We start from the raw sequence: 13727 nt of genomic DNA, 5'->3' as shown, positions 1-13727 counted from the left end.
ATAAGGTTTGGTAAGTGTTTAAGAAATCAGTGAGTTATTTGAACATAAGGGCATGATATTTAAAAATACAAATTGCATTAAAATATAGAGCTTCAAACATTTTAGAACTAAATGTACAGAGAGTACAATATATCAAAACTGAATTTCTGTCTTAAAATTCTGAACCAGTTATTTTATTACAGATCTTGGTTTGGGGTTTGTTTTGTTTTTTGAAGTCAGTTTAATTCTTAGTTTTTACTGCTTCGGGCTGAAATTGGTCAGGAGAGGTGTTCCAGCTTCCACCCCTTGGTTTGGTAGAGAAAGGTGACCTTAAAACCTTGAGTGTTGTTCCACAGGGAATACAAATATGCTGACAAGTGTTCTTTTGAACTCATTTTTAAGAGTAAGCAATGCTTGGAGTTGCTGCATAAGCGCGCACACACGAGCGTACATACACACACAAACATTTAAGTTTTAGGAAATAATTGAATTAAAAAGCTTCAAAACCTAGAGTAACCATATCACTCATTAATTTTACTTTTAACATGGAAATTGCCCCTCAAATACACACACACACACACACACACACACACACACACACACACACACAGTGCATCTTCATCACAGTGTCTTTAAAGACTTATTTTTATTATTTTTATTATTTGTATGTATATGTATTTGTGAATATATGCACTTAAATGCAGGCCAGAGATATCAGATCCCCTAGAACTGGCGTTACAGGCAGTCACCAGTGTAAATGCTAGGAACTGAACTTGGGTCCTCCGCGGGAGCAGTCCTGCTCTTCATCCAAGTAGTGCTTCTTATTGTAAGCAGAGAACAAAAGCAAATGACCATGTGGATTCAGATTAATAAAATGTGTACATCATGCCATGGAATTGTATTTTTCAGTGAACGGGAATGAACTAATAATACATGTTATAACATAGATTAATCTTGGCAGCATATAAAAGAAACCTATCTAAAGGAGTTTTGTATAGTTCGATTCATGTAAAATGTTTAGCGCAAGCAAATATATATACAAGGTAGGTTAGTGGTTGTCTTAGTTAGGAGACATGGGAAGAAGGTAGGCAGATACTTTAGGATATGCTTATTCTTTTGTGGTGTTAAAAGTTTTCTAAAATTGTAGTGTGAAGTCACTGCTATAAATATACTCAAAACAACATTGGCCCATTCTGGTACTAAAATGTAGGGAAAGTATTGTGTTCGCTGTTCTCACACATGAATTTCACATGTAGCTTTGGAGTATACCAGTTTCCAGGGAATAGAGAGTTAGCTTAGTCACTGGAGTTCTTCCTTTGCAAGTCTTATGACCTGAGTTCAGTTTCCTGAACCCTATAAAAGGCTGGGTGGGGTAGCCTGAACTTTTATGTCCCTGGTGCTCACTGGCCCAACGTAGCTTACTTTTGAGTTTGAGGCCTGTAAGAGACTCTGGAGGACAGGTCCAACAGTGCCCTCTAACCTCCACATCGGTACTCACACATGCATGTATACCGACATGAACATGAAATGTGTGTGATTATTCAAAATTGTGATTTATTTATATTTATCAATTTGTGATTTATTGAATTTTTACTACTTCTCATTTCCTGTCTAGGGCCAGACAGCCTTTGATGTAGCAGATGAAGACATCTTAGGATATCTAGAAGAGTTGCAAAAGAAACAAAATCTGGTATGTTTGATGGCTAAAAATTACTTATATTAATAAATTTGCCTTAGCTTTGAGTTTTAAGCAGTTGAGGTGTTGTGGTGCTATTTTATACTGTTTTAAAGTTACTCTTAGTAATCACAAAATGCCAATTGGCTAGAATACAGGGACGGTGGGGTAGGGTCACCCATATTGTTGGTTATCTGTTTCTGTGTCTTGCCTTTTACAAAATGAATACTTAAAATATGTTTTTCTAATTTCCTAAGACAATATGCTTACAAGGTATGACCATAAACCTGAGTTTATAATAGAAGGCCCCAAACAGGCAAGGAATGCCATAAATAGGGGATAGAGTCTACATATGTTACTGTCAGTCACCACCATAAGTAGACAGTGGACCCTGACTTCCGTGAGCTGAAGACAGGACTGACATTTTTTCTTTTTATTGCTGATTAGAATTCCTGGGGTTTGTTGTGTTTTAAACTACCAACTGGTTTTCAGGCTTTTTCTTTGTAGTTCATATTTATATCCTTTTAAAATGCCATTTTTAATAACTTTATTCTCTTTATGCTCTGTACTGTGCTAATTGATATTACCCTTCTTTCCCTTGCATAACTGTGGATAAAGCTTCATAGTGAAAAACGGGATAAGAAATCTCCACTAATCGAGTCAACAGCAAATATGGAAAATAATCAGCCCCAGAAGACGTTTAAGAAGTGAGTAATTGATGAAGCAATGGTTGGTTTCTGCTAGGGATGGAATAATGCCGTGGCCACTGAAGCTGCTGGCATGTGTCTAAGGAAAACTTCTAATGTTTTTGGACCTTCGATGTTTACAATCTGTTGAAGTTTGTTTTCCTTTCACAGCAAAGAAACGCTGATTATTGAACCGGAGAAAAATGCATCTCGCATTGAGTCTCTGGAACAAGAAAAGGCTGACGAGGAGGAGGAAGGAAAGAAGGATGAGTCTAGCTGCTCCAGCGAGGAAGATGAGGAGGATGACTCAGAGTCCGAAGGGGAGGCCGGTAAGCTTACGAGCATCCGTTCATTTTAATTGTATTGTTCTTGAAGTTTGGAATAATGTAAGAAAGGCTTCAGTTTTAGCTTTTTTTGTACAGGCTTGCTACCTGTTGTGTCTGTCTTGGTAACCTGTGAGTTTATTGTTTTTTGCCTGTCAGGAGGTGGTGGCTCCCCTCCACTTCTTGCTGATTTGTGTTTAGATTTGAAGAAGGTACAGAGGTTCTCAGCGTGTCCTAGGACCTAGAGGATGGCACGAATAGAGTTTGAGCAGCTTCCCAGCATTCAAGAACACGGGGATCCACTGGCTCCTGTGATTCAGTAATCTAGAAGGCTGGCTCTGTCAGCTTCCCAAGTTCTCCCTAAATGGTCAAGGAGCGGAGGGGCTGCTGAGATTACTTTCCTTTGAGGCTATGGAGTAATTGGTTTGAGAAATTTGAAGATATAGCAAAGTGTAATACAATAAACATTCATATTCTAATTACTAAGATTTCAGAAGTAATAACTCTAGAAGCTCAGTTACTTCAAATTTTTTTTTAGTAAAATAAAGATATTATATGCAACTGCCTGTAAAATCTACCTTAGCTTTCCTTTTCTTCCTTCTCAAAAGGCAGTCATGAGATTTTTTTCAATAATCTTTTAGATCGTATCTATAGTCTTCTGGTTTTTGAAGACAAGGTTTCTCTGTAGCTTTGAAGCCTGTCCTGGAACTAGCTCTTGAAGACCAGGCTGGTCTCGAACTCACAAAGATCCGCCTGCCTCTGCCTCCCGAGTGCTGGGATTAAGGATGTGTACCACCACCTCCTGGCTCCGTGTCTATACTCTTATAGTACACTCAAGTAATATATGACAACTATGTTATAATATCAGGGTCTTAATATTCATAGTTTACTTTGAATGGTTGTACAGGAGTTCATTTTTTCTCATAGAATGAAAACTTCATGCAGTATTTGAAACTTTCTTTGGTTGGTTTATCTCCAGTGCTTACAACAGTTTAAATATAGAAGCAGTGGGTATTTTTTAAATGACACTCTATAAGTTAAGTACATTATTTCAAGAAAAATTAAGTTGTGCATATTTAACTTCAGATTTCTTGCAAGCAAGAAAGTCATATTCTCTGGGACATTTGACCGTATTGATATGACTATAAACTGTTGTCAAAAGTATTTTTTTAAGATTTATTGGAATAATGATCTTGAATAATAGGTACTTCGTTAGAAAATTAATGACTGTTGTATGCTTTTTACTAATATTTCTAAGCATTCAAATTTTAAGTGTTACTTAAGATTTTCCCTCTAGGTCAGCAGTTCTCAACCTGTGGATCACAGTCATCATGAAACACATATTTTCAATAGTCTTAGGAACCCCAAACCATAACTTTATTTTCGTTGCTCCTTCATAACTAATTTTGCTGCTGAACGGTATTTCACTTCCTAAGACCATTGGAAATTCATGGTTTCCAATGGTTGTGACCCACAGAGTGAGAACCACTGCTCTAGTTTTAAGAGTTACTGAAGTGCTCTTGTTTGTTAATGTTATTTAAAGTTCCGCATCCATAAAGACAGATTCTAGAAACTCCTTTCAACCTTACCTGCTGGGCTGGAGAGGCAGCTCAGCAGATAAAACTTAAGATAAAACCAGAATTCAGAGCTCCAGAGCCCATAGGAAAGCTAGGCAGACATGCTGGCTACTTGGGATGTCCCCCTTCAAGAGGCACAGACAGGAAATTCTAGACTAGCTGCAGTTGCTAGGCTTCAGATTCACTGAAAAACTGCAGGATGTTGACTTTAGGTCTCTGCATGCATGTGAACATACACTCACAGAACCGTTAAATACACGTACATGTGCGCAAACGTGCGCACGCGCACACATACACAAACTGATAGTAATAGGGAAAGAGCTACAGGAGCCTAGTTCCTATAAACTCTCAACTCTTTAAATTTTTTGTTTGTTTGTTTTTCGTAGATAAGACAAAAGCAATGGCTTCTGTAACTAATGCTCACACTTCCAGCACACAAGCAGCTCCTGCAGCTGCAACGACGCCTACACTGTCTTCCAGTCAGGGTACCCCTACATCACCTATTAAAAAGGTAAGCCAAGACTCTGTTATGAAACATACATGTATTCAGTTTATGTACCATTTGCACAAACTGGTTAAAATCGTTTGCAATGTTTATAGTTGTTTCAAAACATACCATATTTTTCTGCTCTTAGTTTGTAATTTCCTCTGAACTGTGGCATAGAGGGGTTTTTTTGCCTTTTATAATTGATAGTAAGTTGATTGATACTATATTGATAATAAAGTATATAAAGTTAATAAAGTACAGCAGGAAATCAAAAGCTTTTATAATATCAAAATTGACAAGCATGGTAGTTTTTTTTTTCAATAAGCTTTTCTTTCAAGAAACTCAGGTTTTTATTTTTTTGTCTCTTTTAACTAGAGTCATATAATAATAATTTCGCCTTGGAAAGCACAGCATGATGTCAAATAAGGCCCACAAATAAGGGGCAAAACAATAATCTAAGTTTCCAGTTTATACAAAGTACCTGACATGCCACTGTCGTATGCCAGCAATGCACATTGGAAAAACCAGGCCTCTGCACCTGTTACTAAACAAAACCAAGATAAACAAATTAGTACTGTAAAAAATTGAGAGACCATAGCGTGACCAGTGATGAAAGATAATCCCAAAATGTTGGCTTCGTTTCTTCTATTGCCCCCTCCATTGTACAGCAAAGCTCAAAGCTATTTCCTAGTGGTGTGCCACTCACTCTTAAGTAAGGAAGAGCTTTCAGTGTACTTTCCTTAACCTTCGGTTTTCTTCATGTTTGTCCTCAGCAGCTCTTACTTACCTTTAGTGAGCTCACTTGTTTGTGCCTTCTCCAGAACATTTAAAAATGTACATATTGCAGTCACCATTAACTTTACCCTGATTATGTCAGTTTGTGTCTCCTAGGTACAGACATGTTATCCTCCATTGCCACAGTAAAATAATCATACATAGGAGAGTTAACATTGATGCAATCCACAGTATATAATAATATAATCTATGCTAGGTTTTCCAGATTGTGCTTCAGTAATAACTTTTATTGATTTGTCTGGGTAGAGATTGGACAACTTGGATGTTGTGTTTGGTTGTTGTATCTCTGTCTTGAGATGCATTCTGTTGTGTATCTGGCAGTGTTTGGGTTGAGGGGACTTGAGGACTGATTTTAAATCCTCACTAATTATATATATAAGAATTTTTTAACCTCCTTAGTCAGTATAACTTCTGAAACCCTGACTGATAGGACTATAACTTTGTAGTAGAGTCTTTGTCTAAATAGTGGGAGAAAATAAACAAAACTCAACCTAAGAAAAGCCTAAGAGAAGAAAGAACATCAATCAGTTCTCAGTGCTGGAAATATGTGGGTGTCAGTGGTGCGTAGTTAGAGCATCAAGACGCTATAGGGGTGAATTGTTTCCTTACTGCTCTAGGACTGAGGGCTTCTTGGATTCTCCTAGATTGCTGTCAGATTGCTGATTAACCAGCATCGGCAAAGTCCGACTGATCTGTATTCTATTTCACGTCTACATCTGTCGTGTGCTTCTTCCCAGAATACTAACTTTGTGTTTCTTTCATTTAGGTATTTTGATTTATTGTTTACTAAGACCATAGGATTATTTAAAGTTCCCATATGCTACTGCTAATATCTAGGCAAGAAGTCAACTATGTCGTTTTTGATAATTTAACTAAGCAGTTCTTTTCATAAAGATGTAGAAAAAGTTACAGTAGACTTCCTGTGTTCAGTTTTCCTTCTCAAACATAGCTTACCTCTTAGCTGACACCTAATATACTAATGGAAAGTACTTTGTATCTGTGTAACCTTAGTGGAAAAATACCATTCCTGTAAAGAAAAAAAGCTTAATTCAGATCTTAGTCCTGATTCTGTAATTAAGTGGAATTAAACATACACGTCTATAATTTATATATTTGAAAAATCCCATGTAACTTACCTTGAAGATCATATTGTTTGAGTTTTTATTCTTAAGATTTTATAACCAATTTGTACAAAACATAAAGATATAACTTACTCAAAATCTGAACATTTTTGATGATAGAAGAGTCTTACAGTATGGCATAATTTATATATAATATTTAAACTTTTATCTACTTTAGCATTTAGTATCTTTAAGTATTTTTTAAAGGTTTTGCCTATAAACAATTAGAGACTTAACAAATGCAAATTTACTTATAAATGAATTTGAAAGTGCATTAGTATTGATACAAGTTTTCTTGGGCTGTTCTGCCTTGTCTGTCAGAGCCTAGACTATGGATTTGTATGTGTACACTCACTAGCTCACACATGGAAGTAAGCAACATGTTATTAAATGTCTCTTTATAGTCCTTTAGTATACCAGGTCATTTTAGCTAACGATTAGATATGTTCATTTTTCTTCGCTTAAGATTTGATCCTAAACTAAAAGAGCAAAAGCATATGAATAATGCCGCATGATAATCTGTGGGAATCTCATGTTTAAAACTATCAGCTTAGTCTAGGGGTGCAGTTGAGCAGCGAGCTCTTCCTAGCATGTGTGATGCTTAGGTTTTACCCTCAGCCCTTACCCCCTCACCCCCCAAAAAACCCACAAAGAACTGAAATTAAATACATAAACCATCAGTTTAATTTCAGACTTTAAATTGATAGTTAATAATATAATTAATTAAATAAATAAGCTTACAGAACTTTCTCTAGTCAAAGTAACTATTGGGATTCTTGCAATTCACAGAACCAAGGAAGTGTGAACTATATTTGTTTACTAGATAGTGAAAATTTAGAATTTTCTCAGAATTAATTGTTCTGGTTCACTGAAAACCTAGTTTGTCAAGCAAAGCAATGATTTTATGAAGACTTAGTTGTGCTGTGGGTACGTACAGTACACCAGTATAGTGTACTGGTGTAGATGGATGCGTAAAGGTGAGGAAAGTCCATTCAGTTTGAGAGAGATGGAGAGGCAGCACTTGCATCGAGAAAAAGCTTGCATAGCTTGACTGACAACAAACAGTGAACAGCCAGGCATGATATATAATAGGGAACTGAAGTGATCACTTTGGCTTCATCCACTTATATACAGAGTAAAACAGGAAATGAGGGTAAGTTATGGAATGCCTTGATTTCTGGGATAATAATTTGTATAATAGTAAGGGTCACAGGAAATATGTACGCAGTGCCGTAAGAGTTCATTCCCTATATAGTGTTACTCCGGCAGTTAATGTGTGGGTACATTTAATGGTGATGAGAGAAGGAGGAAAGGTTGCCCACGGTGATAAAGTCTATAAATAGGGACATAGCCATGGGCTTTTAAAAGACAGAGGGAATTTTTGAAACATGGTCCCTAATTTATAGATTGAAGAGAATAACAGAAAAAATAACATGACTGCAAAGTTTTAAACAGAGGACATTGAGGAGATAACACTGGAGCCTTTACTAGAAATAGAGAACTGATATTTTGGAAGGAAAAGCATTTGGTTGATACATGTTAAGTTTTAAGTTCCAAATGCAATTTAAGAGGTCCATTCTATAGGTAAATAGAATTTAAATTGAGGGCTAGCAAGATGACTCAGTGGTAAAGACGTTTGCCATTAAACCTGGAAACTTGGGTTCAGTCTCTGAAATTCATGCATTAGAAGCAGAAAACTAAATCCCATAAATTGTTCTCTGACCTCCTCACATGCCATGACACACATGTACACAGATGACAGGTAGGTAAGGAGGAAGGGAGGAAGAGAAGGACTTTTTAAATTAAGAAATTTAAGACTAAGAATCTGGGCATGTTGCTACATGCCTGTAATCACAACACTCTGGAAGCAGAAGCAGGAAGATCTCTATGAGTTCAAGGCCAGCCTGGTTTACAAAGTGAGTTCTGGGACAGTCAGGGCTACACAGAAAAACCCTGTCTCAAAAAAAGGGGGGGGGGAGAAAGAAATTAATTTAAAACTAGAAATTTAGGGTTGGAGAGATGGCTCAGTGGTTAAGAGAACTGACTGTTCTTCCAGAAGTTTAATTCACAGCAACTATATGGTGGTTTACAAACCATCCTCAATGAGATCTGGTGCCCTCTTCTGGCTCACAAGTATACATGCAGACAGAATACTGTATACATAATAAATAAAATCTTTTAATAAAAAGAAAAGACTAGGAATTTAAAGGTTGGACTGGACTAGAAAAGCGCAAATTTTAGAATACGCTTAGTAAATTTAATATTTGCCTTGAAATAGAAAGCTACTTTAAACCCTTGGCAGAAGAAGAAAAGCAAGGATATCTAGAAGCTAACTCTTAGAGTTCTTCTGTTGAAAGAGTAAGCACAGTCAGGTTGTCAACCAGAGAGAAACAGAGTGCTCTGAGGAGTAAGAATGGAGACATGGTGTCCTGTTATCAAACAAGAGAAGGAAATTTCCAGAACGTAATTACAGTTAAATATCAGTAGGTTTCTTCATGTACCAGCTCAAAATGAAAGGTACTTTTAAACATCTGGATCATCTGGTTCTAAATCCTTGATCTTTAATATGGAGGTTTATCAACTGTTAAAATATAGTGATGTCATTTTCAAAATTGGTATTCTTGCTCTGTTTATGTCTAGTCTAAATGAGTAATAGCAGTATTTCATTGTGTACGTGAAGCGTTAAAGTAACTCATGCACAGAACTTCGCTTAGAGCTAGACAGGAGCAGACATTTGTTACATGTTGGCCTCTGCTGTACGTCTTTCTGCTTTGTCATGGTGGGAAAAATTCATTTTACAGAAGATGCAGTTGATAAAATATGTCTGGTAAGCCAATGTCAGTTTACTGCCTATTTTTACATAGCAAACAAGCAAAGAATAGCTTAAACATTTTTAAATACTTGTAGAAAATATCTAATACACCACTTGTGACACAACACAATTTCATCGCCCTTGAATAAACTTGTTGGAGCATAGGTCCATTCATTCATTCATGATCAACGTTTTGCAAAGCCCAAAGTGTAGACTTTTAACACAAATCAAAAAGCATTTCACCCAATGCCTAGCACACTGCATAGAATATCACCACAGTTTCAGGCTTGGTGTGTGTGCATGTGTGCGTATGTGTGTGTGTATACGCGCGTGTGCATGCATACATTTCTATGTGTTACAAAATTACATAGCTATTTTTTAGCCAAGCATGGTGAGCATACTTCTAGAATCCCAGCACTAGAGAGACTGAGACAGAAGGATTGTCAGGTCAAAGTCAGCCTGAATTGCATCCTGGGATGCTATGTCCAAAAGGGGTATGGGAGTGCTTTTTTTATTTATTAAGTATGTAGGTACAAATAAGATCGTGACAGCTTGTGTTGTATCCAGGACATGTTACTGTACTTGTCCTTAGAGTTCTTGTTTCTTTGTTTCATATCCTTAAATAATTCAGTGTGCATTTGGAGAAGTGTGAACTAACTAGACTATTGATGGAAATTAATCACAAAATGCACCAGAAAAATTTTAAAGGTCTGCTAGCATCTGTCATTATAACTGAACATTGTTAACCTACAGATTTTAGCAAATTTTGACCATGAATAAAAAGACAAGACCTTGTTACATTTAGTTGTTATACTCTTCACTCTGTACATTGAACATTATAATTTGCAAATTGATAAGGTAAAGTTGATACCGTGAACTATTTAAGGATAACTAATATATTTTTAGTACTGCTGGAAAACCCTGAAAGTAGAGTTTTCTGCATAAAAATAGTTTTTAACTAAAATGTTGTAGTTAATGTTCATTAGGAACATTCAGCAGAAACTTGAAGTTATATTTGAAATAATCTAGTGTGTCTACATCACTGAAAACCAAATTCATGTGCAGTAACTTGTTCACTCATGCTGTATGGCTCTATGCCGTTAACTGGATTGGAGTTTTCTTTATTAGATTCTTCCTAATTACCTCTTTCTGAAGCTGGAATTTGTTTTAGTGTCTTTCAAAGGTTAGGCCACCACACAGTTCCTATGCATTAGTTTATTATAAAGTTGAAATGTAGAAAAAAAGTATTGTTTTTTTTTTTCTTTTAACATCCCTTTTCTCTTTTCATACTTTCAATCTATATCTCTTGACCTGTCTTATTTTAATTGGCTTTAGTTTGATTTCATTGCTTCTCTCATGCCTGTGGAGTCAGTAGATCCTGCATCATGGAGGCAGGGCTTGCGCAAAACTGGCATTGTGCTGGTGCCCAGTAAGGGCGAAAAATCCATGGTGAGGCATTTCTATGTGCAAGAATGTATATTGGGTTACAGCATATAACAAGCTTCGTACGAGTGTTGATTCAAAAGATGCATGGTTTAAGTCCTTACCGTGTGCTCATCTTTTTTTTTCTGTATCTGCATCATAATTCTCCGTGTGATATGAAGTGTGTAGTGTGTTTTTGTAACGCTAACCTTGGAAAGGTGGTCTGTTTACTCTTTAAGGGTTAGATCTTTGTATTTTTTGCCTTAAGAAATTAACCTTAGTAAATGTTTTCTCCTGAAATTGCCACTTAAAGTCGTAGACATTGTCTGTAAGCTGATTGTTTCCAACTGAGGGCCGCTTTGATAACTTGTTGTTTTTGTCCTTCATGAAATGAAAACAGTTTCCAACGTCAGCTACAAAAATTTCTCCCAAAGAAGAAGAAAGAAAAGATGAGTCCCCTGCGTCCTGGAGGTTAGGACTTAGAAAGACAGGCAGTTACGGTGCACTGGCGGAAATCACCGCAGCTAAAGAGGCCCAGAAGGAAAAAGACACTGCAGGTGTAATACGTTCTGCTTCAAGTCCAAGACTCTCATCCTCTTTGGACAATAAAGAAAAGGTAATCTATTTCATAATCTGCTTTCAATAAACTTGAACTGCTTTTCCAGGAGCATAAAATCTGCAAATCAGATGCATTTTCTACAAGGCATCATTAGACACTAGGTATCAACTTGATTCACAAACTTTATAGTGTAGAATGCACCTGTCTTGGGAGTTCTAGGAAGGTCAGTTGCATTTACTTAAAACTTTAAATTTGGGAAGAATACTAAGTTTTTGAAAATTCTTTTCAATAATCTTTTTAGATTTATTTATTTTATTTGCTCTGCATGAGTGTTGCTGCCTCTGTGGATATATATCACAACACAAGAGGATGTGGGACTGGAGGGACGATTGTAGAGCAGCTCTGTGGGTGTGAGGAACCAAGCCCAAGACCTTTGCAAGAACATCGAGTGTTATTAGCACTTAGCCATCTCTCCAGCCCCCCAAACCCTACTGCTTATAATAGAGTGTATTAGGGATTGAATAGACTTATTTAATTTACTATTGACTATGTTTTCTGGAGTTAAGGAATAGAAATTTTTTCTAGCATGTGATTATGATCAAATTACTTTCATCTATCACCTTCAGTTGCTGGGCCAGCTTTCTGATCTGATGCAAGTATCTTTGTCTTCATAAACAGTTTTAATGACATTTTGAAAGACAATATTTATATTGCATCAAATGGGCTCCTCAAAATTGTTTTCTTACTGAATTCTCTGTGATTGTACTTCTTAGGTTTTTTTTTTTTTAATACAGTTTACTTTTTCTGAGTATTAGCATGTGTTAAGCATTCTGATATGAAATTTTTCTCACTCACTTCAATGTTCTTGCTTTTCTATAACTTATTGCCCATTTTTTCCAAGTGTACTGGCAGTGTGCCATTATCACTGACACTACATACTCTCATCCACGTACTGTAGCAATATGATTTAGTTAATGTTCCTTTTCAGTGTCTTCGTATTTTAAATCATGGATTGTTATAGTTACAAACAGCTTATATAACATAATCTTGTCGTACTAGATTTGAACCTTATTTCTTCAAAAGAAATAAATGAATTTTGACTATTACACTTATATATATTTTCTAATTTTAACCTAAGGAAAATGAAAAAGAAAACTGGTTGAGCCAGCTGTTCTTCATTGCTTTTGTAGTATCTGATTGATTGTATCAGTTTTAAAATCCAGGAACTAAACTGTGAAGATAGTGAACAGTAAATTGTCTGGCCATATAAGTATACCTTATTAAAAACCTTTTCTTAAGGTTTCCAACACACAATTTTTCATGCGTGATTTTTCCTGTTGTCAGGAGAAAGATAGTAAAGGAACAAGATTTGCGTATGTCGCACCTACAATCCCGAGGAGACTAGCCAGTACATCTGACATTGAAGAGAAAGAGAACAGGTATGTGCGGTAGGGCTTATCTTATGTGTTCCCTGTGGAGTCTTTATTATTACCAGTGGTGTAGTAGGTGAGGACTGTAATTATGTGGTACGGGGTTCCAGTGTCCTCTCAGAACACTGGTTGCACAGTGCCTGGGTGATAAGGGTGTACAGGCTTGGTGTGTTCATAAATGATAAGGAAGGCATTGTTGCTGGACCAGAGAAAGGAAAGTTGCAAAATGAGAGGTGACAGACACTAATGCAGCATCTACCAGAATCTGAAGGGTGTTCTTTTCGCAGAGACTCTTCAAGTTTGCGAACAAGTAGTTCTTACACAAGAAGAAAATGGGACGATGATCTTAAAAAGAATAGTTCAATCAATGAAGGAACCACTTACCATAGAAGGTAATGACGTCATTTGTTAGTAGCTTCTCTATGTTCTTATAAAAACAGCCCTCAATTTAATATCAGTTATGCACATCTTTTAACTACCATATTTTTTTGCGTTGAATTGTAATTTAGAGACACAGTATATATTTAAAGATGGTGTGAACGTTCTCTGTGTATATATTTAATTAAACTTGGTATATTATGAAGTATCCTTTAGAGTCTAATACTTCTAAAGAACTTCTTATGATTGACTAAATAAGTCAGCTGAAATAGATCATTGTCATAATTGATTTAGCCGTTGTCCATGATCTAGAACATTGCTGTTTGAACTAGAACTCAGAGCTATGAAAGTATTTCCATTTAAAATCTTGGTGTTGGCGTGCGGTGGTGGCACACGCCTTTAATTCCAGCACTTGGGAGGCAGAGGCAGGCGGATCTCTGTGAGTTCGAGACCAGCCTGGTCTACAAGAGCTAGTTCCAGGAC

The 13727-nt window shown here is 36.5% G+C and overlaps 1 protein-coding gene across 5 annotated transcripts in view; it reads left to right on the top strand.

Annotated features, from left to right (window-relative positions):
• The window catches only part of Ppp1r12a (protein phosphatase 1 regulatory subunit 12A), a 121567-nt gene that overhangs the window by 78985 nt on the left and 28855 nt on the right, over positions 1-13727 (top strand). For 4 of the 5 annotated variants that reach the window (XM_005358091.1, XM_005358088.1, XM_026784447.1 and 1 more), the window contains exons 6-12: positions 1595-1669; positions 2273-2361; positions 2512-2669; positions 4627-4751; positions 11278-11493; positions 12781-12875; positions 13154-13258. In XM_005358091.1, coding sequence (XP_005358148.1) covers positions 1595-1669; positions 2273-2361; positions 2512-2669; positions 4627-4751; positions 11278-11493; positions 12781-12875; positions 13154-13258 — 863 coding nt within the window. Of the gene's footprint in view, positions 1-1594; positions 1670-2272; positions 2362-2511; positions 2670-4626; positions 4752-10790; positions 10905-11277; positions 11494-12780; positions 12876-13153; positions 13259-13727 lie in introns of all 5 variants that reach the window. The other variant, XM_005358087.1, reaches the window with a different exon arrangement.

Source organism: Microtus ochrogaster, chromosome 24, assembly GCF_000317375.1.
Source record: "Microtus ochrogaster isolate Prairie Vole_2 chromosome 24, MicOch1.0, whole genome shotgun sequence".
Taxonomy (NCBI): Eukaryota; Metazoa; Chordata; class Mammalia; order Rodentia; family Cricetidae; genus Microtus; species Microtus ochrogaster.
The sequence above is the reverse complement of the archived record's forward strand: the minus strand, read 5'-3'. Positions and strand labels throughout refer to the sequence as shown.